The sequence below is a fragment of the Pleurodeles waltl genome, chromosome 11 (genome assembly GCF_031143425.1).
Source record: "Pleurodeles waltl isolate 20211129_DDA chromosome 11, aPleWal1.hap1.20221129, whole genome shotgun sequence".
Taxonomy (NCBI): Eukaryota; Metazoa; Chordata; class Amphibia; order Caudata; family Salamandridae; genus Pleurodeles; species Pleurodeles waltl.
Window position 1 is genome coordinate 34,823,302 of NC_090450.1, and position 27,383 is coordinate 34,850,684.

At 45.4% G+C, this 27,383-nt stretch overlaps 1 protein-coding gene across 1 annotated transcript in view; it reads left to right on the forward strand.

The window, feature by feature from the left end:
* The window catches only part of ABCF3 (ATP binding cassette subfamily F member 3), a 209,653-nt gene that overhangs the window by 119,894 nt on the left and 62,376 nt on the right, over positions 1–27,383 (forward strand). Inside the window, exons 12-14 of the mRNA XM_069212945.1 lie at positions 8,871–8,926; positions 9,810–10,010; positions 22,871–22,947. Coding sequence (XP_069069046.1) covers positions 8,871–8,926; positions 9,810–10,010; positions 22,871–22,947 — 334 coding nt within the window. The remainder of the gene's footprint in view (positions 1–8,870; positions 8,927–9,809; positions 10,011–22,870; positions 22,948–27,383) is intronic.

Genomic DNA, 27,383 nt, shown 5'->3' on the forward strand with positions numbered 1-27,383 from the left:
AGATCCAAGCAAAAAATAATTTTGGAACCCCCATGAGTCTGCAACCTTGCACGTGTCGGTCCATGTGTGAGTTTATTATCAGCTGCCAAAAAGTGTACCTTCTGTTTTTCCTACATTATGGCTTTAAGCCGAACATATGCTTATTGAGGTGGGTAACTGGGTTGGTATAGTGGCAGAGGAAGGGCAAGGACTAAAAGTATAGTAATTTTGCTCCGCCTGCTGTCCTGTTCTCTCCCCTTCACATCTGATTTGGAAACTGACTTTACGGCTTAGCTCAGCTTGAGGGACTTGACCAACCATACTTAAAGCAAAAGATTTTGCTGAACTTTTTGTTCGAAAGCAGTATTTTCCTTGATGATTAGTTTAGCGTCTAATGCTTTTTGGAAAAGTGTAGGCCATAGTGCTGCTCTGCAAATATCTCTGAAAGGGAGAGGTTTTTAGAAGCAATTACATGGGACTGTCAGTCAGCAGTGGTCACTTCAGTAGTTCTGTTACGTGGAGTGAGACCACCATACAAGCAGGTGCTCATAGTCTGAACTAATGTTCTTTTCAAATAAAAATTTAAAGCTCATGAGCTAACCACATTGTGTCTCTCTAATTGAAACCCTTATAGGGAAATATCTGAGGATATTTTTTGATTTAAGTGAAATTCCGACAGTACTTTCCAAGTCTAAAACGTTGACAGTCCAAATGGCATCTGTTTGAAAGTGTGTTTCTGAGAATGTCTTCCTGACAGTTAGGGGCACTTGGTTGGACAGCTCTTTTCTGGCAGCCAGTGCTGACAACAGGACCTCTAAATTGGGGATGAATGTTTGTTCATAGGGAAGTGTTGACCCAAGTCTTCTCCACAGGCTTTGTGCAGTCTAAATTTCTCTATTTCACTGAGGTGACCGCAGTGCTTCCCTCAGCTATTTAAATCAATAAAACCCAGACACATAAAAGCCCTGCTGCAGTGACTTACAGTGAAGGGGAAAAGTTGGGGAGGAAGCATGCTCCAAGGATTTGTTTCTGGACTCCATGCATCCGGAAGAAATTCCTGACTTGAAGGATGCAGAGACTGCTGCAGAAGAAACCAAGCATTGCCAGGATTCTTTCTATTAAGAGTAGCTCCTTTCATTTTACTCTCAATGTTCTAAAGGCTTGGGTGGAAAAATATCCTGAATTAAAAGAAAACTCCATTTGTTTCCTGTTACTATGCCTGTTTTCTATTTTTATGTATCTCTTCTGTTGGTGGTGAACTAGGCTGTACCATCAAAATGTAGGCTAGTTATGTATCAAAGCATACGAAGAAGCACTTTCATACCCTGGCGTTTCTACACATGTAGACAGAACCATTAGCCACTCTGGTATATGGGCAAGATCTTTATTTGCACCTGTTATAAAACTTCATCCTTCGCACACAAAAAAGTACTCCATTTGAGCAACAGGAAAAACACAGCTTAGTTTTCCAAATGTGGTTCTTCCTCTTCACAGTGGTGGCATTACTGTAAGGTCAAAACATAAATTTAGATACTTATTTACCTAGCTCTCTGTTTATCTTGCTTCCTTATTAAACAATGATTAATGCAAAGGAGTGGAGTGGGCCATTTCATGTTTCCAGCAGATACAGTGACGAATGACCTAAAACTTTACCCTTATTACAAACGACTCCTCTTGTGGAACCTTATTATTTTCAAGTTAATGGCTTTGAGTGCAATATTAAACTGCCAAAGATTGGTTAGTTACAGAAGTTTCTGTACTTAACAGTAGTTGTCCTGTGGAACAGGGCACCAACCATAAAAAACAAACCAGAAGAAACAGGCTTAGAAGGTGGAAGCACATTCAAGGCGTTAGTTGGTTTAATATTAAAAAAACAAATGTAAAATCTGATAGAGACTTCTAGTTGCAGATTCCTTACCTTAGAATTTCCCCCATGCGTCAGACTGCATCTGGAGATTTTTCTTTGAGCAATACCCTTGTGCCTCGGTAGGTGGCGTCAGTTGACTCCGCGGGCATTGTTGTCATCGTGATGATGTCAGGAGAAGTACATAGATGCCTCCTCAGCGCAGTGACGTCAGTTCTTTTCTTTCCCTGCCACACACTGATTCGGAGAGAGCTACCTTGGTCTCTTTTTGACCGATTTCGACCGTTTTGTCGAGTTTTCAAGTGAGTTTTTGGTGCATCGAGGATGTACCCAAAGACTAAGTTCAAGCCGTGTTGCGAGTGCCAGGCCATGCACCCGAAGGCCTTGAGGGGAGTAGTCTCTTAAGCTCATGGCGGCCTGACGCTCGACTCTGCGTAGGTCTGGGTCTCGCTAGAGAGGAAGGTCTTGAGACCATTTGCGGAGCCATCACCACTCGTCTTCCTCAAAATCTTCGGGTGCAAGTAAGAAGTAGTAGTCGAAGCGGTCTGTAAGGAAATGCCTCCTTGGCATGGTTACCCCCTGACTTTTTGCCTTTGCTGATGCTATGTTTTGAATTGAAAGTGTGCTGAGGCCTGCTAACCAGGCCCCAGCACCAGTGTTCTTTCCCTAACCTGTACTTTTGTATCCACAATTGGCACACCCTGGCATCCAGATAAGTCCCTTGTAAATGGTACCCCTGTTACCAAGGGCCCTGATGCCAAGGAAGGTCTCTAAGGGCTGCAGCATGTCTTATGCCACCCTGGAGACCTCTCACTCAGCACAGACACACTGCTTGCCAGCTTGTGTGTGCTGGTGAGAACAAAATGAGTACGTCGACATGGCACTCCCCTCAGGGTGCCATGCCAGCCTCTCACTGCCTATGCAAGTATAGATAAGTCACCCCTCTAGCAGGCCTTACAGCCTTAAGGCAGGGTGCACTATACCATAGGTGAGGGCACCAGTGCATGAGCACTGTGCCCCTACAGTGTCTAAGCAAAACCTTAGACATTGTAAGTGCAGGGTAGCCATAAGAGTATATGGTCTGGGAGTCTGTTTTACACGAACTCCACAGCACCATAATGGCTACACTGAAAACTGGGGAGTTTGGTATCAAACTTCTCAGCACAATAAATGCACACTGATGCCAGTGTACATTTTATTGTAAAATGCACCACAGAGGGCACCTTAGAGGTGCCCCCTGAAACCTTAACCGACTATCTGTGTAGGCTGACTGGTTCCAGCAGCCTGCCACAACCGAGACATGATGCTGGCCCCATGGGGAGAGTGCCTTTGTCACTCTGAGGCCAGTAACAAAGCCTGCACTGGGTGGAGATGCTAACACCTCCCCCAGGCAGGAGCTGTAACACCTGGCGGTGAGCCTCAAAGGCTCACCCCTTTGTGCCAGCACCGCAGGACACTCCAGCTAGTGGAGTTGCCCGCCCCCTCCGGCCACGGCCCCCACTTTTGGCGGCAAGGCCGGAGAAAATAATGAGAAAAACAAGGAGGAGTCACTGACCAGTCAGGACAGCCCCTAAGGTTTCCTGAGCTGAAGTGACTCTAACTTTTAGAAATCCTCCATCTTGCAGATGGAGGATTCCCCCAAATAGGATTAGGGATGTGACCCCCTCCCCTTGGGAGGAGGCACAAAGAGGGTGTACTCACCCTCAGGGCTAGTAGCCATTGGCTACTAACCCCCCAGACCTAAACACGCCCTTAAATTTAGTATTTAAGGGCTTCCCTGAACCTAAGAATTTAGATTCCTGAAACTACAAGAAGAAGAGGACTGCTGAGCTGAAAAACCCCTGCAGAGGAAGAACAGAAGACACCAACTGCTTTGGCCCCAGACTTACCGGCCTGTCTCCTGCCTTCCAAAGAAACCTGCTCCAGCGACGCTTTCCAAGGGACCAGCGACCTCTGAATCCTCTGAGGACTGCCCTGCTTCAAGAAAGACAAGAAACTCCCGAGGACAGCGGCACTGCTCCAAAAGAACTGCAACTTTGTTACAGAGGAGCAGATTTAAAGACCCCTGCAAATCCCCGCAAGAAGCGTGAGACTTGCAACACTGCACCCGGCGTCCCCGACTCGACTGGTGGAGAACCAACACCTCAGGGAGGACCCTCAGGCGACTCCAAGACTGTGAGTAACCAAAGTTGTCCCCCCTGAGCCCCCACAGCGACGCCTGCAGAGGGAATCCCGAGGCTCCCCCTGACCGCGACTGCCTGAACTCTATTTTCCGACGGCTGGAAAAGACCCTGCCCCCGCAGCCCCCAGCACCTGAAGGAACGGAACTCCTGTGCAGGAGTGACCCCCAGGAGGCCCTCTCCCTTGCCCAGGTGGTGGCTACCCCGAGGAGCCCCCCCCCCCCCTTGCCTGCCTGCACCGCTGAAGAGACCCCTTGGTCTCCCATTGAAATCAACAGAGAACCCGACGCTTGTTTGCACACTGCACCCGGCCGCCCCCGCGCTGCTGAGGGTGTACTTAAAGTCCAACTGCAGAGCCCGCATATGCCATCTGGCATGTGTGACTAGCAGGATGCAGGAGGCCATGAGGCCCAGCAGCCTCAGAGTCAGTCTCACCGAAAACCAAGACAGAGGCTGAAAGATTGGAATCATAGCTTGAATATCTTGGACTTGCTTTTCAGGAGGATAAGCCCAAAACTGCACTGTGCCCATGTAGGAAGTTGGCTCTGTATGCACTATTTCAAAGTAAGGAATAGTATGCACAGAGTCCAAGGGTTCCCCTTAGAGGTAAGATAGTGGCAAAAAGAGATAATACGAATGCTCTATTTTGTGGTAGTGTGGTCGAGCAGTAGGCTTATCAAAGGAGTAGTGTTAAGCATTTGTTGTACATACACACAAGCAATAAATGAGGAACACACACTCAGAGACAAATTTCCTTAGTTTATTTTAAGAACCACAGGTTCAAATTCTACATGTAATATCTCATTTGAAAGGTATTGCAGGTAAGTACTTTAGGAACTTTGAATCATTACAGTAGCATATATACTTTTCACATAAAACACAAATAGCTGTTTTAAAAGTGGACACAGTGCAATTTTCACAGTTCCTGGGGGAGGTAAAGTATTGTTATTTTTAACAGGTAAGTAAGTCACTTACAGGTCTCAGTTTTTGGTCCAAGTTAGCCCACCGTTGGGGGTTCAGAGCAACCCCAAAGTCACCACACCAGCAGCTCAGGGCCAGTCGGGTGCAGAGGTCAGAGGTGCCCAAAACACATAGGCTTCAATGGAGGTAAGTGGGTGCCCCGGTTCCAGTCTGCCAGCAGGTAAGTACCCACGTCTTCGGAGGGCAGACCAGGGGGGGTTTGTAGGGCACCGGGGGGGACACAAGTCAGCACAAAAAGTACACCCTCAGCAGCGTGGGGGCGGCCGGGTGCAGTGTGCAAACACACGTCGGGTTTCCAATGGTTTTAAATGAGAGACCAAGGGGTCTCTTCAGCGGTGCAGGCAGGCAAGGGGGGGGGCTCCTCGGGGTAGCCACCACCTGGGCAAGGGAGAGGGCCTCCTGGGGGTCACTCCTGCACTGGAGTTCCGATCCTTCAGGTCCTGGTGGCTGCGGGTGCAGGGTCTTTTCCAGGCGTCGGGATTTCAGAGTCAGGCAGTCGCGGTCAGGGGGAAGCCTCGGGATTACCTCTGCAGGCGTCGCTGTGGGGGCTCAGGGGGGACAACTTGGGTTACTCACAGTCTTGGAGTCGCCTGAGGGTCCTCCCTGTAGTGTTGTTTCTTCACCAGTCGAGTCGGGGGCGCCGGGTGCAGTGTTGCAAGTCTCACGCTTCTTGCGGGGATTGCAGGGGTCTTTAAATCTGCTCCTCAGGATACAAAGTTGCAGTCTTTGTTGAACAGAGCCGCTGTTCTCTGGAGTTTCTTGGTTTCTTTGAAGCAGGGCAGTCCTCTGAGGATTCAGGGGTCGCTGGTCCGGGGGAAAGCGTAGCTGGAGCAGTTTTCTTCTGAAGGCAGGAGACAGGCCGGTAGGACTGGGGCCAAAGCAGTTGGTGTCTTCTTTCTTCTTCTGCAGGGGTTTTTCAGCTCAGCAGTCCTCTTCTTCTTGTAAGTTGCAGGAATCTCAATCTTTAGGGTTCAGGGAAGCCCTTAAATACTAAATTTAAGGGCGTGTTTAGGTCTGGGGGGTTAGTAGCCAATGGCTACTAGCCCTGAGGGTGGGTATACCCTCTTTGTGCCTCCTCCCAAGGGGAGGGGGTCACAATCCTATCCCTATTGGGGGAATCCTCCATCTGCAATATGGAGGATTTCTAAAAGTTAGTCACTTCAGCTCAGATCACCTTAGGGGCTGTCCTGACTGGCCAGTGACTCCTCCTTGTTATTCTCATTATTTCCTCCGGCCTTGCCACCAAAAGTGGGGCCGTGGCCGGAGGGGGTGGGAAACTCCACTAGCTGGAGTGTCCTGCGGTGCTGGAACAAAGGGGGTGAGCCTTTGAGGCTCACCGCCAGGTGTTACAGCTCCTGCCTGGGGGAGGTGTTAGCATCTCCACCCAGTGCAGGCTTTGTTACTGGCCTCAGAGTGACAAAGGCACTCTCCCCATGGGGCCAGCAACATGTCTCGAGTGTGGCAGGCTGCTAAAACCAGTCAGCCTACACAGGTAGTCGGTTAAGGTTTCAGGGGGCACCTCTAAGGTGCCCTCTGGGGTGTATTTCACAATAAAATGTACACTGGCATCAGTGTGCATTTATTGTGCTGAGAAGTTTGATACCAAACTTCCCAGTTTTCAGTGTAGCCATTATGGTGCTATGGAGTTCGTGTTTGACAGACTCCCAGACCATATACTCTTATGGCTACCCTGCACTTATAATGTCTAAGGTTTGGGTTAGACACTGTAGGGGCACAGTGCTCATGCACTGGTGCCCTCACCTATGGTATAGTGCACCCTGCCTTAGGGCTATAAGGCCTGCTAGAGGGGTGACTTATCTATACTGCATAGGCAGTGTGAGGTTGGCAGGCACCCTGAGGGGAGTGCCATGTCGACTTACTTGTTTTGTCCTCACCAGCACACACAAGCTGGCAAGCAGTGTGTCTGTGCTGAGTGAGGGGTCCCCAGGGGGGCATAAGATATGCTGCAGCCCTTAGAGACCTTCCCTGGCATCAGGGCCCTTGGTACCAGGGGTACCAGTTACAAGGGACTTACCTGGATGCCAGGGTGTGCCAATTGTGGGAACAAAAGTACAGGTTAGGGAAAGAACACTGGTGCTGGGGCCTGGTTAGCAGGCCTCAGCACACTTTCAATTCAAAACATAGCATCAGCAAAGGCAAAAAGTCAGGGGGTAACCATGCCAAGGAGGCATTTCCTTACAGTACTTCTTTGCATCAAGATGTGCTACGCTTTGGCCAAGAAGCAACTCCCTGAGGGCTTGTGTGCTCATTCCACCAGAGCGACTGCTGCTTCCACTGCGTTAGCACGCGGAGTTCCTGGCATGGATATCTGCCAGGCAGCTACATGGGCGTCCCTGCACACGTTTGCTAAACATTACTGCCTGGTCAGTCAGGTCCGTCGGAACGGCTACTTTGGTCGTTCATTCCTGCAGGACTTTCTAGTATGATCTTGGTTCGCATCCCACCACCGAGGATGGCATTGCTTGGGTATCTAGTCTTAAGGTAAGGAATCTGCAACTAGAAGTCTCTATCAGATGTACATGTTACTTACCTTCGGTAAAAAAATATCTGGTTGAAACATTCTAGTTGCAGATTCCTTACCGACCCACCCATCCTCCCCACTTGAGAACTGATTTCTAGGGGCAGGAATTCCCCCCCTTTAGGTCCTTGGCTCTGGCGCACCAATCTCAGTGTTCTTAACTGCTCTGCGCTTTGGCGTGGAAAGTCTTTAAAAGAAACTGATATCACTGCGCTGAGGCAGTGTCTATGTACTACTCCCGTTGTCATCACGGTGACTATGACGCCTGCGGAGTGGACCGACACCACCTACCGACACACAAGGGTATTGCTAAAAAAAGAATCTCCAGATCCAGTCTGACGCATGGGGGAAATTCTAAGGTAAGGAATCTGCAACTAGAATATGTCAGATATTTTATCACGAAGGGAAGTAACTTGTACATCAGGTTGTAAGAATTGGTTCATGCTCAGTTTCCGAATCTGTAAGGTCTGTCTATGTCAACATTTTTCTTCGTCAGAGGAATACTGAGAAAGTACTTTGCTTCTTCCATTGTACTTCTTACTAATTTACTAGGAAGCAAGTTCTGAAGCTGACAATTGCTGTTTTGCCCCAAAAGAACTGGTTAAGTACTATCTTGCCTGATTGATGGAAAAACAGTCCTTGATCTGCAGGATGATAATTTGCATGTGCTGAGCTACTCGTGTAGGAAGTTCTCAGTGACATAATTATTTTAAATATAGGCAATTCAACACCACTTAGTAAGAAGGGAGAGAACAGCAGCAGGGTACTGAACCTACAGTTAGTATGAAGGGAGAGACCAACAGCACAGTACCGTACCTATACACTTCTGACTGCTATTAGATATAATAGTATAGTAATGGATCACAGTTCATAAACACCACTGTAATGGTATTGGGTTTACTATCGGCCCACAAGGACAGATGTACAGGTTCTTTGGATGAGTTGGGGTTTTATTAAGATATGTAAATCTATGAAACAATTGCCACATTTATCGAACCTGAAATTGTACAATAGACTGGAGGTCACCAGACCACATTGGCTTCCTCACAAGTTTGTAGGAATTTGTACATAATTTAGCCTTGCATGACAAAGTACAAACATTAGGCTGCCAACACATCCTTGCACTTCTCCAGTGCAGTATTTTCAGATGGCATTGGTACAGGATTCTTTTATCAAGCTTCAGTATTTATATCTGTTTTTCTCTATTTTCCTGGCACGTTTCACATTTACAGTGGTTTCTCTGGCACAGATTTTGCTGCATGGAATAACAGTCACAACTGAGTCTTCCCATATGCACACCATTTACAAAGGCACTCTTGATTTTCAGAGCCTACAAACATGTTGGACGTCCGGGCTATTATTTGGTTGGAGAACTACCTGCAGGTATGTGCCATAATAAATAAGTGATTTGTTGTAAATAATTCACTTATGCTGTTTCTAAGAAATTACAGTATGAGATTCAGATTTCTTACTTCTTCAACACAAAGGACTTAGTTTGTGTCTTTGTGTATCCTATTCATACTTTTCTTTTACTCCCACTCTCCACCCTTTACCTCTGAACCCTTTTATCCTGTTTTCCTGATGGAAAGTCTTGAACTGAGGAGTAGTGGACATCCCTTGATATGCCATCTCATCCACTTTAATCATTAAAAGGAGTAGCCCTTAAACATGGGAACTGAATGTGAGTTGTACAGCATTAGTCTCCCCTCTGGCCCCCTGTGTGTATTGTGTATGCTTCAAATGTGATGTTGGTTCCCAAACTGCAGCTACAAGAATCGACATGCATACATGCCATCTGTTTATTTATCATGAATGCTAATTGTATCTGCCATACGACTATCGCAGCCAGCTTTGCTGGGTACATTCTGTCATCTGCCCCTGCCCACTGTGAGACCGGGAGTGAGTAAGGATCATTAATTGCAAAACGTCATCACACAGGAGACAATAAGCATCTGAAGTGTTATACACCTGCCGCATAAGCTTTGCATATTGGTTCCCTAATACTGAACCTGTGAAGAGCTACATGTGCCATCTACATCTACAATCTGTCTTGTGAGTTTATTATGCCTGGCACATCTAAAAGCTCTCAACTGTGTGAGCAGGATCTTCTGGTGTACCTTGTTTATTTCCTTTTGCTATGGGACCATATTTTATCTAGGCTTTAGCTTGGATGATTTCTCTTGCCCTAGGCTGAGTTGACTGCTTCTTGCCTTTCCATTCTTCAGTGCATACATGAAGCACTGTTTATTATCTTGTTCTTTTACAGACTTGGCAGTCCACCATTCTCGTAGTTTCCCACGACAGGAATTTCCTGAATGCTGTAGCCACTGACATCATCCACTTGCACTCTCAGCGCCTAGAAACGTACCGTGGGGACTTTGAAAACTTCATGAAGATCAAAGAAGAACGTCTAAAAAGCCAGCAGCGTGAATTTGAAGCTCAGCAGCAGTACAGAGATCACATCCAGGTACAAAGACTTTGGGGCCACAAGCTGACATTGAAAAATATAATTTTGCCATGTATTTAACAATTTCATAGTTTATTATTCATTCTGAAATGTACAGGCATATAGGGATTGGCTTGCTGTGAATCACTTCTCGTTTTTTGTTTTTCTTTTTGCCGCCGCCGCCTTAACAACAATGTTTATTTAGTAGCACATGTACCACATATGAAACAACTCAGACTTCAGCCGGTACTCCCCTTACAGGCAGCCACAATAATCAAATAAAAGTGAGCCTCAGACCATGAAGGAGCGAGGGTCTCTTGTGAATATATGAAAGGTACCAACACTGGTGAACTGGAGTTACAGGTTAATAAGTAATTTCTTCTCCAGCATTGGGTCTTGCATATATTGACATGCTCGAGTCAGAACAGCAAGCCTTACATAACATTTGAATAGGGCAAGAAGCAGGCTTACCTTTGATGAGACAGATTGCATGAAACTGCCTGCTCAGCTTCTAAGTAGGCTGCTGCGTTAGTATCAAGGCAGTTCTGCTTGGTGGAAGATACCCCGATTTTCCATACGGCAGTACAGCAAATGTCTTGTAGCAGCCCACCAGCATGAAGCACAGCATTTTGTCATGCTTCAAGTAGAATGTGCCCTCAATCTGCCTAGAAGTGGACACTCTGCCTTACTGTGGCAAAAGGTGATGCAGGCTCACAGCCTACGTGCTATGCCCTGTTTGGATAGCGCCGGGCCTCTTTCTGAAAGGCTAAATGGCGTACACAGTTGGTCTAATGTGTGTACATCTTGTGCTTTGTCTGTGTAATATCTGACGCACCTCTGGGTATCCAGTGAGTGCAAAGATGTTGCACCTGATGTGGATGGAGTAGAGAAAAAATAACAATGGTTGACTGTTTCATTCAGCAGAAAATAATTTAGGATTTTAGTTTTCGGCCGACTGGTTACTCTTTCACAACGGTAACGGCTAGCCCGTCCAACAAAATAAAAATCCCCAAGGATGTAATGGGATTTATACTTCGGTGGACGGGCTATCTGTCACCGTTTTGACAGAGTAACATGTCCGCCCAAATCTAAATCGGGCCCTTCGACATAAATATCGGATTGGTGTGCTGAATGAGTGTCTTTGGTGAATTTGAAAAAGGTTTACTTATGGTAAAGGCTTGCACAGCTCTTAGTTTCCTTGCTGATGTAAGGGCAAGCACGGGTCAGACTACCATAAGAGAAATTTTGAGTGCTCTCAATGTATGGGTTTAAATGTGGGCAACATGAGTTAACTCAATGCTGTATTCAGCTCCCATTGTACTGGAGGGTTCCATAATGGATGGTAAGCCCTAAAGAGTCCATTTAAAGATTATTTAATGATTCTTTCTCAAAACAAAGATGAGGATATCCTCACCATCCTCATAAATATTGTTTTTTTTCATTTAGTCATTTATCTATAATTTCCAAATTAAAACAATTACAACGACAATAAATAGCTGCTTCTTCATACAGTGAACATAGGATCAATAAGGTGACATTTAGTAATCAAAAAATGCTTGCAGTACCATTCATTCATGGTAGTGCAGACTGAAAAAAATACTAACAAAAATTGCATGTTGTAGGTGCTATTCAGATAAGTTAGAACAGTTAATATGGGCGACAAGAGCATAGCAAACATAAGAAAATTTGTCATTTACCTATAACTGCAGTTATCCAGTATTGGTATCTTTCATAGATTGACATGCTTGAATCATTCTTTGTCGTCTAAGTGGGAGTCCCATGTTACCATGATAAAGCAGGATGGAAGAATTACAGTAGGCTATAATCGCATAAGTTTAATAGCCTATCTATGTCCTTTAAAAAAAAAAAAAAAAAGGACTGAACTTGAACTATGACCAATCAGGTGATAGCACTCTCTAGAATACTCCCAAGAGAGGCTGATTCCGTCAGATGTTCAGGCACAAGTGGGAATAACATCCTTAATTATCAGGGGAGTCTCTCAGAGGAGGAGGGTGGGTCGCATGTGAATCTATGAAACATACCAAAACTGGATAACTGCAGTTACAGGTAAGTAACTCATTTTCTTATCCAGTATTGGATCTTTAATAGATTCACATGCTTAAATCAGAATAGCAAGCAGTATTGTAGGCAACAGAAGTACTCTTAGAGGATGGAGGGCAAAAACAACACATTTTCATAATAGCCAATACAGCATACCCATTTATATGTATCTAGACATACATTTGAAATTATAACTGAAAATTTAGATCAGTAGGAGCTGAAAGAACAAGAAAGTGGTAATATACAGCTGACAGAAAAGCATTAGAATTAAAATGAATAAACACCTCTATTTAAAGACTCACCTTATTGTAATAGATGGCGTAACACAGCCTGTCCCATTGCAAAGTCACTGCGTTTAGGCAGTATTGCTGTGTAAACGCGTAGGTGCTCTTCCATGTGGCAGCTCGGCATATTTTCTCCAGTGGATGCCTGTGATAAGAGCAGCTGAAGTTGATATTGCTCTTGTAGAACATGCCTTTGTTTTCTCATCAGGGATTTGCCAGACTTAGAGTGGCAAAACTTGAATTGTTTCTGTGGCCCACTGTGCTATTGTGGTTTTCTTCACTGCAGTCCTCTGATGTCCTTGACTATAGGAAATTAGCAGTTGATCCATTTTGCGAATCTGTTTAGTACTGTGGAGGTAGAACTTTAGACACCATTTGATGTCTAAAGTGTGGAGAGTTCAAATCGATCTTTCTTCGGTATCTAGACCGTCAAAGATAAAAACATATACCGATATATATAATAATATCATCATTCCATTGTGCTGAATCAAATACAATATAATAAAAAGAGTAAACATCTAAAAAGCTTTCACAATATTATCATAAAAAATGTAAAGACATTAAATAGATAAACAGCAGTGCATCAGAGTAACCCCCCTTCACGTATGTGTATTAAGTGCAAGACATCAGGTGGCCCTTCACCTAATCATCATCTGGGTCCACTTGAATATCGTTATACAATGACTATCAGTAAAACATAACAATATTGTGCATATCAATAAACAAGTTGCACTGCAGTAAATTGTTTAAAACATTCTGGTAATCGGGACCCTTCCAGCTATCAATATACTTATATTATCAAAAGACATAGGATCAAAGTGCATTGTGCAGAGCGATAAGAACTTGAGGATACAATACATTATACATAATGATAACTGCAATTACTAATTTGTGTGAATCACAATCTGCGGCTGAACTAGCTGAATTATTAGAGATTACTTTGTTAGCTTCCCCTGTGTAGGAAGTTGGCTCTGTATGCACTATTTCAAAGTAAGGAATAGTATGCACAGAGTCCAAGGGTTCCCCTTAGAGGTAAGATAGTGGCAAAAAGAGATAATTCTAATGCTCTATTCTGTGGTAGTGTGGTCGAGCAGTAGGCTTATCAAAGGAGTAGTGTTAAGCATTTGTGGTACATACACACAGGCAATAAATGAGGAACACACCCTCAGAGACAATTCCAGGCCAATAGGTTTTTGTATAGAAAAATATATTTTCTTAGTTTATTTTAAGAACCACAGGTTCAAATTTTACATGTAATACTTCCAATGAAAGGTATTGCAGGTAGGTACTTTAGGAACGCTGAATAATCACAATAGCATATATACTTTTCAAATAACACATATAGCTATTTTAAAACTAGACACAGTGCAATTTTCACAGTTCCTAGGGGAGGTAAGTAATTGTTCGTTCTTGCAGGTAAGTAAACCGCCTACGGGGTTCAGATTGGGGTCCAAGGTAGCCCACCGTTGGGGGTTCAGAGCAACCCCAAAGTTACCACACCAGCAGCTCAGGGCCGCTCAGGTGCAGAGTTCAAAGTGGTGCCCAAAACACATAGGCTTCAATGGAGAAGGGGGTGCCCCGGTTCCAGTCTGCCAGCAGGTAAGTACCCGCGTCTTCGGAGGGCAGACCAGGGGGGTTTTGTAGGGCACCGGGGGGGACACAAGTCCAGACAGAAAGTACACCCTCAGCAGCGCGGGGGCGGCCGTGTGCAGTGTGCAAACAAGCGTCGGGTTTGTAATAGGTTTCAATGGGAGACCAAGGGGTCTCTTCAGCGATGCAGGCAAGGGGGGGGAGGGGGGGCTCCTCGGGGTAGCCACCACCTGGGCAAGGGAGAGGGCCTCCTGGGGGTCACTCCTGCACTGGAGTTCCGATCCTTCAGGTCCTGGGGGCTGCGGGTGCAGGGTCTTTTCCAGGTGTCGGGATCTGAGAGTCAGGCAGTCGCGGTCAGGGGGAGCCTCGGGATTCCCTCTGCAGGCGTCGCTGTGGGGGCTCAGGGGGGACAACTTTGGTTACTCACAGTCTCGGAGTCGCCGGGGAGTCCTCCCTGAAGTGTTGTTTCTCCACAAGTTGAGCCGGGGGCGTCGGGTGCAAAGTTGCAAGTCTCACGCTTCTGGCGGGAAATGCTGTTGTCTTTAAGTTGCTTCTTTGGAAACAAAGTTGCAGTCTTGGGTGAACAGGGCCGCTGTTGTCAGGAGTTTCTTGTTCCTTTTAGAGCAGGGCAGTCCTCTGAGGATTCAGAGGTCGCTGGTCTTGGGGAAAGCGTCGCTGGAGCAGTTTCCTTCCAAAGGCGGGAGACAGGCCGGTAGAGCTGGGGCCAAAGCAGTTGGTGTCTCTGTCTTCTCTGCAGGGTTTTTCAGCTCAGCAGTCCTCTTCTTCTTAGGTTGCAGGAATCTGAGTTCCTAGGCTCTGGGGAGCCCCTAAATACTCGATTTAGGGGTGTGTTTAGGTCTGGGAGGGCAGTAGCCAATGGCTACTTTCCTTGAGGGTGGCTACACCCTCTTTGTGCCTCCTCCCTGAGGGGAGGGGGGCACATCCCTAATCCTATTGGGGGAATCCTCCATCTGCAAGATGGAGGATTTCTAAAAGTCAGAGTCACCTCAGCTCAGGACACCTTGGGGGCTGTCCTGACTGGCCAGTGACTCCTCCTTGTTTTTCTCATTATCTCCCCTGGACTTGCCACCAAAAGTTGGGGCTGTGTTCAAGGGGCGGGCATCTCCACTAGCTGGAGTGCCCTGGGGCATTGTAACACGAAGCCTGAGCCTTTGAGGCTCAATGCTAGGTGTTACAGTTCCTGCAGGGAGGAGGTGTGAAGCATCTCCACCCAGAGCAGGCTTTTGTTTCTGTCCCCAGGGAGCACAAAGGCCCTCACCACATGGGGTCAGAAACTCGTCTCTCAGCAGCAGGCTGGCACAGACCAGTCAGTCCTGCACTGAACAATTGGGTAAAAATACAGGGGGCATCACTAAGATGCCCTCTGTGTGCATTTTTTAATAAATCCAACACTGGCGTCAGTGTGGTTTTATTATTCTGAGAAGTTTGATACCAAACTTCCCAGTATTCAGTGTAGCCATTATGGAGCTGTGGAGTTCATTTTTGACAGACTCCCAGAACATATACTCTTATGGCTACCCTGCTCTTACAATGTCTAAGGTTTTGCTTAGACACTGTAGGGGCATAGTGCTCATGCACCTATGCCCTCACCTGTGGTATAGTGCACCCTGCCTTAGGGCTGTAAGGCCTGCTAGAGGGGTGACATACCTATGCCATAGGCAGTGTGAGGTTGGCATGGCACCCTGAGGGGAGTGCAATGTCGACTTAGTCATTTTCTCCCCACCAGCACACACAAGCTGGCAAGCAGTGTGTCTGTGCTGAGTGAGGGGTCCCTAGGGTGGCATAAGACATGCTGCAGCCCTTAGAGACCTTCCCTGGCATCAGGGCCCTTGGTACCAGGGTTACCAGTTACAAGGGACTTACCTGGGTGCCAGGGTTGTGCCAATTGTGGAGACAATGGCACATTTTAGGTGAAAGAACACTGGTGCTGGGGCCTGGTTAGCAGGGTCCCAGCACACTTCTCAGTCAACTCAGCATCAGTATCAGGCAAAAAGTGGGGGGTAACTGCAACAGGGAGCCATTTCTTTACACCCTGCTTTATCCTCACACTAAACAAAAAACGGCTTGTAGAAAATACTACTGGGTCTGGCGGGTCAGTCCTCAAAATTCGCTGCGCTTCAATGCAACGGGTAACCCGAATACTTAGGCAGATTGGACAAAGCAGTTTCCTGCACACATCACAGTATCGTGGGCACATGTACATAACATGATCTATTGTTTCGGGAACTAAACCGTACACTAGACAAGTTAGAAAGTCATGGCCTTTCTGCCAATTGGCAGTGAAGGATCTCGATGGGAAACAGCCAAATCTGAACCTCACAAACAGGCTATTGGCTGATGAGTAATAGTATCTAAATAAAGTGCAAATGCTGGGGTAGATTTAACCGACAAGAATTGTTCAGTCGTGCCCAGGATCCTCTCTTGTATTTTTTTTTTGTCAAGTATATAAGACCAAAATGTTACTTTTAGAATCTTTGCATCGTCTTTGGAAGCAGATTCTGGTGCTTACCATAATCTTGTAAGCCCTAGCTTCTTACCCCAATCTTGCATGAATCTTGGCCAAGGAACCTTTGCAACTTCCTTGTGGAGTAGCAAGTCTCTTAGGGAGTTCCTATAGTCCACCAATTCAGGGGTCGACCATAGACAGATCCAAACTTGCAAAGGTTTCAATTGGGCTAGATCAGCTATCACTCTCAATCCCAGATCAAAATAAAGCGGAGCGAGAGGGGTACTGGCAGGCACAGAAACCAGCGATCTAATGAAATTATTACTTTCAGCCACCTGTAAGCTATACAAATCAGCATAGCCTCAGATTTCAGCCCCATATAAGGCTGAACTCTGGGCTTTGGCCCTATAGGCCTCTAGTAGGGGCTATAGAGCGAGTGTATGTACTCTTTTGAAAGCAAGGTATGACTTGATCAAGACCTTGTTGGTTGAAATGCGTTGGTGTTGGGTATATTGATCGTTATTTAATGAATAAAGAAGAAACTAAAGGATTCCTGTGAGTGCTGTGTTTGATCTTTGTCAACTTGTGGAGAATATATACATGTATATATATGTGTGTGTGTATATATATATATATATATATATATATATATGTGTGTGTGTGTATATTTGATGGCATGTGTAGCTGCAGATACACATGCTATGCATATATTGTCAGCTAGTGTTGGACTCTGAGTTTTACAAGTTGTTTTTCTTCAAAGAAGCTTGTTTAGAGTTGTAGGATCGAGTGACTCCTCCTCTCGGTGCACATGGGCATCAACTCCTTTGTTTATAGGAGCATGAAGTAAGGAGTGAAGAATTGTGTATGTACAAACATATCTAACAGGCCACTCTTCAAAAAGTTATCCCACTTTCACAAAAGGGCGACTTTATGACTGCCCTAGATCTCAAGCCCCGCTCACCTTGCACACTGCAAATACCTCAGATTTGAGATTGCAGGAAAACGCTATCAATTAAAAGTTCTATCTTTCGGAGTCAGCACAGCTCCCAGGGTCTTCATAAAGTGCTTAGCAGTTGTAGCAGCACACCTCAGAAGACAAAATTTACACCTTTTCCCTTATCTAGACGACTGGCTCATCAAAGCCAGCATGTTGTCACCGTGTCAACACCACACTCAGATGACAGTGGACCTTCTGCACAACCTGGGTTTCACACTCTACTTCCTCAAATACCACCTTCAGTTTCTCCAGATAAAGCCATATGTAGGAGCTATACTCAATGCTAAATTAGGGATTGCATACCCCAATTCGGCTCGTATTCACAACTTTCATTCTCCCCTTCCCCAGTTTAGAGAAAACTGTTCATACATGGGGACCATAATGCGATAGTTGAAGATGATGGCCTCCTGCATTGTCATTGTTCCCCCTTGCCAGACTCCACATGCAGCCTCTACAGCAATGTCTGTCTAGTCAGTGGGCTCAATCAAAGAGTCTGTTGGAAGAGCTAGTGTTTTCAGACCACAATACTCTCCTCTCTCTGCAATGATTGAACAACACCAATCTCTTAAAGACTGCCTTTCTGGACCTTGTGCCTCAGATCACTCTCACAACAGATGCCTCGCACACAGGCTGGATTGGGGAGGGCGGTGTCATTGGGAGTCTCACTGTCAGTCGCTACACATAACCTTCCTAGAGCTTCAGGCAGTATTTCTAGCCCTGAAAATATTAATCACCTCTCTCACAAAGTTGTCCTAGTTCGTACAGGCAATATGACAGCAATGTATTACCTTCAGAAACGGGGGTGTGGGAAACACACAAGGTCACTCCAATTGTCACAACTCTCTCAGACACTATGGAAATGGGCTTTCCTCCATCACATTCACATGGTGGCAGAGTATCTCCCAGAAATGGACAATCACTTTGCAGACCTGCTCAGCAGGATGCAGCAACAAGTCCACGAATGGGAATTCCACCCACAAGTCCTTCAAAGTTGCTTCCGAAAGTGGGGAACACCTCAAATAGATATTTTCGTCGCAGCACAAAATGCCTAAACTTCACAGGTACCCACACCCTCAATCCAAAAGCAATGCTGTATGGATGAACTGGTCAGGTATATTTGCGTATGCTTTTCCTTCTCTCCCTCTCATTTCATTTCTAGTTTGACGATTCAGACAAGCAACTCTCAAAATGATCCTTTTAGCTCCAACATGGGTATGCCAGCCCTGGTTCACCACACAACTGGATCTCTCAGTAGTCCCCCTTGAGAAGCTTCCCAACATGCCAGACCTTGTCACTCAAATCCAAGGTCAAGTTAGACACCCAGACCCCAAATTCCTCAACCTTGCTATGTGGTTCCTGAGGTCTTAAAGCTTGGTTATTTAGATCTGCCTGCAGAGTGCATGGGCAGCCTTAGAGAAGCTCGTAAACCCACTACCAGTGCATGTTATTTTGCAAAGTAGAAATGCTTTGTGTGCTACTGTCAAGCCAAACATATTAATCCCATCAAGCTACTGTCCAAGACATTGTCTGCTACTTGCTTCATTTACAAAAAGTTAATTTAGCTTACACCTCCATTCGCTTATATCGCACAGCTATAGCTGCATACTTACAAAACCGAAAATGCAAATCCCTCTTTAGGATTCCAATAATTAATGCATTAATGGAAGGTCTTAAACGGGCCATTCCACCAACAGTGATCTCTGCACCATCATGGAACCTCAATATCGTCCGTACTAGGCTTGTGGGGTCTCTTTACGAGCCACTTCAGTCATGTCCTATTCAGTACCTTTCCTGGAAAGTGACCTTTTTAGATGCTATCCCATCTCTCAGGCGAGTTGGTGAGCTCCAGGCACTAACCTAGGAAGAGTCTTTCTTTCAGATTAATAAAGAGAAGGTGGTTTTTTGCACCAATCCGAAGCTCCTGCCTAAGGTCGTCTATCAATTCCATATTAATCAGTCCATTGCATTACCAATCTTCTTTCAGCAGCCTGACTCAGTTACTAAAAGAGCTCTTCACACTTTAGACGTTAAACGTGCATTAATGTGCTATTGCTAGAACAAAAGTTCAGAAAGACTAAACCGCTTTTTATAGCTTTCCCATTCCCTCATAAAGGTAATCCAATATCCAAGCTAGGTGGATAGTCAAATGTATTCAAGCCTGTTATGCGAAAGCAAAATGACAACCTTCCTGTCACTTCCAGACCGCACTCTACCAGGAAGAAGAGAGCCACTATGGCTTTCCTTGGAAACATATTCATAGCTGACATTTGTAAAGCAGCAGCATGGTCGTCACCACATACATTTACAAAACATTATTGTGTACATGTATATGCAAGTCAACAAGCCAGTGTAGGCTAAGCAGTACTGAGAACACTTTTCCAATCAACTGTAACTCCCACAGGCTAGCCACCACTCTCATGGAGGGACTGCTTTACAATCTATGCAGAGCATGTGTATCTACAGCCACACATGCCATCGAACAGAAAATGTATCTTACCCAATAAGCATCTGTTTGTGGCATGTAGTGCTATAGATTCACATGCGCCCTTCCTGGATGCCTGTGGTCATTTCAGTTGCTTTATATTTGTATATAATTGTACATATGTAAATACATTTGCATTGAAATCTTTCTCTATACGTCCTCTATATCACCCGCCTGCGGGAAAACAATCTAACAAAGGAGTCGATGTCCATGCACAGTATCACCGAGAAGGAGGAGTCACTTGATCCTGTGACTCGAAAATGCTTCTTCGAAGAAAACAGCTTGCTACACTCTGAACCCAACACTAGATGGCAGGAGCATGCAGAGCATGTGAATCTACAGCACTACATGCCACAAACAGATGCTTACTGGATAAGTAACATTTTCCTTTTGTAATTCAGAATTGTGAGTCAAACAAAGATCTAAGTAGGAGCAAAACAAATCAGAACACTTTACTTGGAGATGTGCAAATGTCAAATATTTGCAGAAACTCGATTTCCAAACACTGTACACTATATAGTTTTATCAGTAAAACTGCATATCAGTGGGAAATGTTGTGGACATTTCAATGGAAAATAAGCTGATTGCAAATAACTGCTGTATGTATTTATTAAAAGTGATAGATTCAAACATGATTGAGAAACATTCCTGCCCCATCCTGATGAAAATGCAGTTAATGAGGCAAGTAAGCAGTCATGTGTATCCTACATGTGGCTTAATTTGTTATACATATGGAACACATGTTTAGTCTTTTAAATTAAACAAAAGTGTTTTTTGTACAGCAGACCAGCTGAGCTTGCGTATTGAAGGTCCTTTCATGTGTGATAAAGAAGAAAATGGCAGCTCGGTGAATTAGACTATTTGTCCAGGATCACATAATTTTAAACCACTTTGAATCAAGAGCATTATAATTAGGTAGAGTAGATTTTTGTTTTTTTTAAACACTAGACCTGCAGGTCTAGTATCATTTTTATGATTTTACGAGGCCTTAACTCACAATACACTTGAAAATAAAGTTAGGGTTGGCTGAAACACAAGAAAGCTGAAAGAAAAGGACATGTACTTGTTAGCTGTCCTCTTTTTTTGTGGCTCATTCACACACGCAGAACCGCAAGTATGCTGAGAATCGGAAAGAACTCCAGTCGTAGTAACTGAAATAAACTGCTTAAATTAAGGATTTTTTTTTTTTTGCTTATATCACCATACATAAGGTAATTATCAAAACACTATGAGACCTCCCGCAAATAAAATTACTCTATCTTTGTTGGAACTGTTTAGATCACAACAGAATTGGGCTTGGGTTTAACTAATACTTGGAAGCAAAAGTCACTAACTGTAACAGATAAAGTTGTCTTGATAACGTGTCTCTACCCACTGAAATATTTAGGTACGGTAACCAGAAAAGTAAAAATCCATAGAATAGAACACAGATGGTACCATAAGTCAGAAAAAGTGAGATACCAAACTAGTCAATCACTTTGAGGTTCCAAAAGACAATGAATAAGACCTTAAATGGACTAAGAAATGATAGTCAAAGATCCAAAAATACTTCTACGTTTTGAAAAAAAGTTGACACTTTAGATTGAATAATCCATATTATTGGCTTAAACAGTGACATTGAATGGTCTCAACTAAGACAAAAAAAACAGCTGAATGGGGCCAATGCTTCATCCTTCTTTTTTCCTTCATAAATAGCATCTTCTCTGCCCCAATACCAATAGACTCACACACACCCCAAAAGATGACTTTCAGCCCGGTTCATCACTCATAGTTATAACAAATAAAGATATTTTTGAAATGCATTTGAGAGGACACATTTATACCATTGTGTTTTTGATCAGGCTCAACCTGTAGGATGATGGTGGTATCGAATAAATAACAAAAGTAGACCTCCCTACTGGCACTTAAGAGGTATTTCTAATCAGACAATCTCAAATTATTACTTACATTTTTGTGGTAATGGTAGGGTTTGTGAACAACACCTACAGTGATTTATGGTTTGCTGTGATCATAGGAGTGTGTAATAACATCTTCTTTAGGTAGGTTGTTCTGTACAGAAAAACAACCTTAATACAAGAATCTTTTTACTTTCAGATCACCAAAAACAGAATTTACACAGCTGAGACTGGTGTAGAGTAAAAATATCTTTCTGATTTTCACACATGTGGGTCAGGAGGGCAAGACCTATTACTATATAGGGATCAATAAACATACAGGGCCCAGGTTCCATGTTAGACCTTAACAGCAAGGAAACAATTTTGGCACTGCATAAAACATCTCTCAAAATCATATTTTTATTTGTTTTTAATTTATGATGAGGGAGTGTGAATGCATTTTGATTTCAATTATGCCAATATACATTGACCTTTTAAAGAGATTCCTACAGGGCCAGAAGAAACATAAAGGATAATTACTATTTCATGACAAAGGAGGGGCTTAATGATGAAGCTTTTCACCTTAGTGAGGGAGGGCCTTCTTCCTTTTTAGAACATGACCATAGATAAAACAATGTTTTCAGCGTATTTACGGCTCATGAAAGTTGATTTCATATTGTAATCTAGTTGCATTGGGAGTAGGTACTACAGCTCAGCCATCCCCCGACTTCCCTACTCTTGGTAGTAAACTCGCCTACACAACATGCAGTTGAAATCTGAGCTGTGGTGCCTCTAGGGGTAGTAGAGAACTGAGCATGCCCACATCTTCAGCTGGAGTTTGAGTTGTTTCATGTGAGGCGGATCTGCTAGTAAACAAATGCTGTTGTTGGGGGCCTATGGCCTTTTTCAACATATACTGCTATATAAAGTTACAGTGGATTCATAGCCTGACCTGGAATGATTAAACCAAGTGAATATAAGAAACATTCAGTGCTGGGTAATACAAACTTAGAACCCTTTGAGTGGGTGCTGTACAGTGCTGCCCTGAAGAGTACAGCCTGAATGTATTGTGACACTGTTTTCATGAAGCTGTTGTGCTCTTTTGACATGTTCTTCTCTCTCTTAGGTATTCATTGACCGTTTTCGATACAATGCCAATCGAGCAGCTCAGGTCCAGAGCAAACTTAAACTACTGGAAAAGCTGTGAGTACGTTCTCTTTTCCCTTCTTATGTCAAAGCTGTGAGGACCTTTCACTCTAATTTTAGTGCAGCAAGAACATTGATGATATCAAATTGTGTCAGCATTTCGCAGGTATTTGTGCAGTGTTGTGTCTGCATTGGAATGCCTTTACAATGCATCTTCCTAGTAGCGTGGTGTAAGGAAATGCCTCCTTGGCATGGTTGCCCCCTGACTTTTTGCCTTTGCTGATGCTATGTTTACAATTGAAAGTGTGCTGAGGCCTGCTAACCAGGCCCCAGCACCAGTGTTCTTTCCCATACCTGTACTTTTGTATCCACAATTGGCAGACCCTGGCATCCAGATAAGTCCCTTGTAACTGGTACTACTAGTACCAAGGGCCCTGATGCCAAGGAAGGTCTCTAAGGGCTGCAGCATGTCTTATGCCACCCTGGAGACCTCTCACTCAGCACAGACACACTGCTTGCCAGCTTGTGTGTGCTAGTGAGGACAAAACGAGTAAGTCGACATGGCACTCCCCTCAGGGTGCCATGCCAGCCTCTCACTGCCTATGCAGTATAGGTAAGACACCCCTCTAGCAGGCCTTACAGCCCTAAGGCAGGGTGCACTATACCATAGGTGAGGGTACCAGTGCATGAGCATGGTACCCCTACAGTGTCTAAACAAAACCTTAGACATTGTAAGTGCAGGGTAGCCATAAGAGTATATGGTCTGGGAGTCTGTCAAACACGAACTCCACAACACCATAATGGCTACACTGAAAACTGGGAAGTTTGGTATCAAACTTCTCAGCACAATAAATGCACACTGATGCCAGTGTACATTTTATTACAAAATACACCCCAGAGGGCACCTTAGAGGTGCCCCCTGAAACTTAACCGACTGTCTGTGTAGGCTGACTAGTTCCAGCAGCCTGCCACACTAGAGACATGTTGCTGGCCCCATGGGGAGAGTGCCTTTGTCACTTTGAGGCCAGTAACAAAGCCTGCACTGGGTGGAGATGCTAACACCTCCCCAGGCAGGAGCTGTGACACCTGGCGGTGAGCCTCAAAGGCTCACCCCTTTGTCACAGCCCAGCAGGGCACTCCAGCTTAGTGGAGTTGCCCGCCCCCTCCGGCCACGGCCCCCACTTTTGGCGGCAAGGCTGGAGGGAACAAAGAAAACAACAAGGAGGAGTCACTGGCCAGTCAGGACAGCCCCTAAGGTGTCCTGAGCTGAGGTGACTCTAACTTTTAGAAATCCTCCATCTTGCAGATGGAGGATTCCCCCAATAGGGTTAGGATTGTGACCCCCTCCCCTTGGGAGGAGGCACAAAGAGGGTGTACCCATCCTCAGGGCTAGTAGCCATTGGCTACTAACCCCCCAGACCTAAACACGCCCTTAAATTTAGTATTTAAGGGCTACCCTGAACCCTAGAAAATTAGATTCCTGCAAACTACAAGAAGAAGGACTGCCTAGCTGAAAACCCCTGCAGAGGAAGACCAGAAGACGACAACTGCCTTGGCTCCAGAAACTCACCGGCCTGTCTCCTGCCTTCCAAAGAACTCTGCTCCAGCGACGCCTTCCAAGGGACCAGCGACCTCTGAATCCTCTGAGGACTGCCCTGCTTCGAAAAAGACAAGAAACTCCCGAGGACAGCGGACCTGCTCCAAAAAGACTGCAACTTTGTTTCAAGAAGCAGCTCTAAAGAACCCTGCAACTCCCCGCAAGAAGCGTGAGACTTGCAACACTGCACCCGGCGACCCCGACTCGGCTGGTGGAGAACCAACACCTCAGGGAGGACCCCCGGACTACTCTCCGACTGTGAGTACCAAAACCTGTCCCCCCTGAGCCCCCACAGCGCCGCCTGCAGAGGGAATCCCGAGGCTTCCCCTGACCGCGACTCTCTGAAACCTAAGTCCCGACGCCTGGAAAAGACCCTGCACCCGCAGCCCCCAGGACCTGAAGGACCGGACTTTCACTGGAGAAGTGACCCCCAGGAGTCCCTCTCCCTTGCCCAAGTGGAGGTTTCCCCGAGGAAGCCCCCCCTTGCCTGCCTGCAGCGCTGAAGAGATCCCTTGATCTCTCATAGACTAACATTGCAAACCCGACGCTTGTTTCTACACTGCACCCGGCCGCCCCCGCGCTGCTGAGGGTGAAATTTCTGTGTGGGCTTGTGTCCCCCCCGGTGCCCTACAAAACCCCCCTGGTCTGCCCTCCGAAGACGCGGGTACTTACCTGCAAGCAGACCGGAACCGGGGCACCCCCTTCTCTCCATTCTAGCCTATGCGTTTTTGGGCACCACTTTGAACTCTGCACCTGACCGGCCCTGAGCTGCTGGTGTGGTGACTTTGGGGTTGCTCTTAACCCCCAACGGTGGGCTACCTTGGACCAAGAACTGAACCCTGTAAGTGTCTTACTTACCTGGTAAAACTAACAAAAACTTACCTCCCCCAGGAACTGTGAAAATTGCACTAAGTGTCCACTTTTAAAACAGCTATTTGTGAATAACTTGAAAAGTATACATGTAATTGAAATGATTCAAAGTTCCTAATGTACTTACCTGCAATACCTTTCAAACAAGATATTACATGTTAAATTTGAACCTGTGGTTCTTAAAATAAACTAAGAAAAGATATTTTTCTATAACAAAACCTATTGGCTGGATTTGTCTCTGAGTGTGTGTACCTCATTTATTGTCTATGGGTATGTACAACAAATGCTTAACACTACTCCTTGGATAAGCCTACTGCTCGACCACACTACCACAAAATAGAGCATTAGTATTATCTCTTTTTACCACTATTTTACCTCTAAGGGGAACCCTTGGACTCTGTGCATGCTATTCCTTACTTTGAAATAGCACATACAGAGCCAACTTCCTACACGTGGTTCGAGATGCGATTTGGTTAAATGCTTTGACAGTTATGTAATAGTGCTTAGTCCACTGTCCTCAGCACTGGCATTTGCCCCAAGACGACACTGAGATTCGGGAGTACTGCCAACACAAACTCACAAACCGTGCAAACGACTGCACGCTGAAGTGGAGCACCCTCACACCCCTTTCTAGGAGATTAGGCATCTAACCCCACAGAGGCCACCCCACATTAATGTGCGTTGCTGCCCTCAGGCTCCTGTCGATGATGGGGAAGGCATTGGAGCAGAGAATGTATCCAGCCAAGACACTCTACCCCTTTATCGGCCATTGAGTCTGAAGTCAAACACACATTGAGGCTGAAGGCCCTCATCAGCACCTCAACCACATTCAGCACATTAAACTCTGTCTGCCTCAAGGCCAGCCTCGCTGACTGGATCAAAAAACTCTGACAAGCCCATCCTCGAAGCTTTAGCACAGGCTTGAGAGACAAGACTATAATTATCCACCCTCGAATGGGAAGGAGTTTTGACAGCCGCTGTGGAGCAGTGCCCAAGACACTCAGGTTTGCCTTCTAGGACAACGTTGAACTTGATGTGGTGTTCTTTTGTAGTGTTTTCACTGTGTCACTGTGTTACTGTGTGTTATGTGCAAATCCTTTACACATTGTTTCTGAGATAAGCCTGACTGCTCGTGCCAAGCCACCACGGGGTGAGCAGGGGGTTATCTGAGCAGGTATCTCCCTTATCCTTACTAGAGTGAGGGTCCCTACTTCGACAGGATGTAAACCGACTGCCAGCTCGAGACCCCATTTCCAACAGTGGGTGAGCAGTTTAGGCTTATCAGAGGGTAGTGCTATAATGATTTTTATTGAACACTGTCAAATGAGAAACACTGAAGAAGAAACTCGAGACCAATTTAGAATTTAAAAAAATAGTTAAAATATTATTTTAGATATAAAAAACTACAGACTTGGGTAAGTACTGATCGAAATATCAATTCTTACAGTTAGGCAAAAATGTCACCCAAATGCACTTCTAGCGGTAAGACTTTCCTATGGGGAAAGAAACATGTACTGCATACCGGTATTTGCAAGTGAGTTCCAGGGGTCCCCTTTAGGACCTAGGGTGTTAAAAGGGATCAAGGTTAAGTGAATCCCCAGCAGTTAGTGTTTTCCTGCTCTAGTGTTTCTGGGTGCAGAGGTGTTGGATGGGTTGGTAGCCTTGCGCACTGCACCGTTGGTGAAGGGTTGCCACCTAGAAACAGGCTGCAGAAGGGGACTTGGGGACAAGTCTGGGAGCTCCCAATGGGGCGCTCAGTTTGTGAGATCCTGGTAGCAAGGGGTCAGTGTCTATGTAAGTGGACCCAGGCTGGGGAGCTCTGGTGCAGTGGGTTTTGGTCGGCTGTCCGTATGCTTTGAAGGCTCCAGCTGTGCTTTATCAAACCTGCAAAGGGGTGGAGAAAAACAGCAGCAGGGCCACTCTTGGGGTCAGCCCTATTGTTTCCGTTGTCCTTCGGTGATCAGGTCGGTCTTGGCAGCAGTTGTGCCTGTACTAGACATGCAACAATCTTGATTGTGGCAAATAC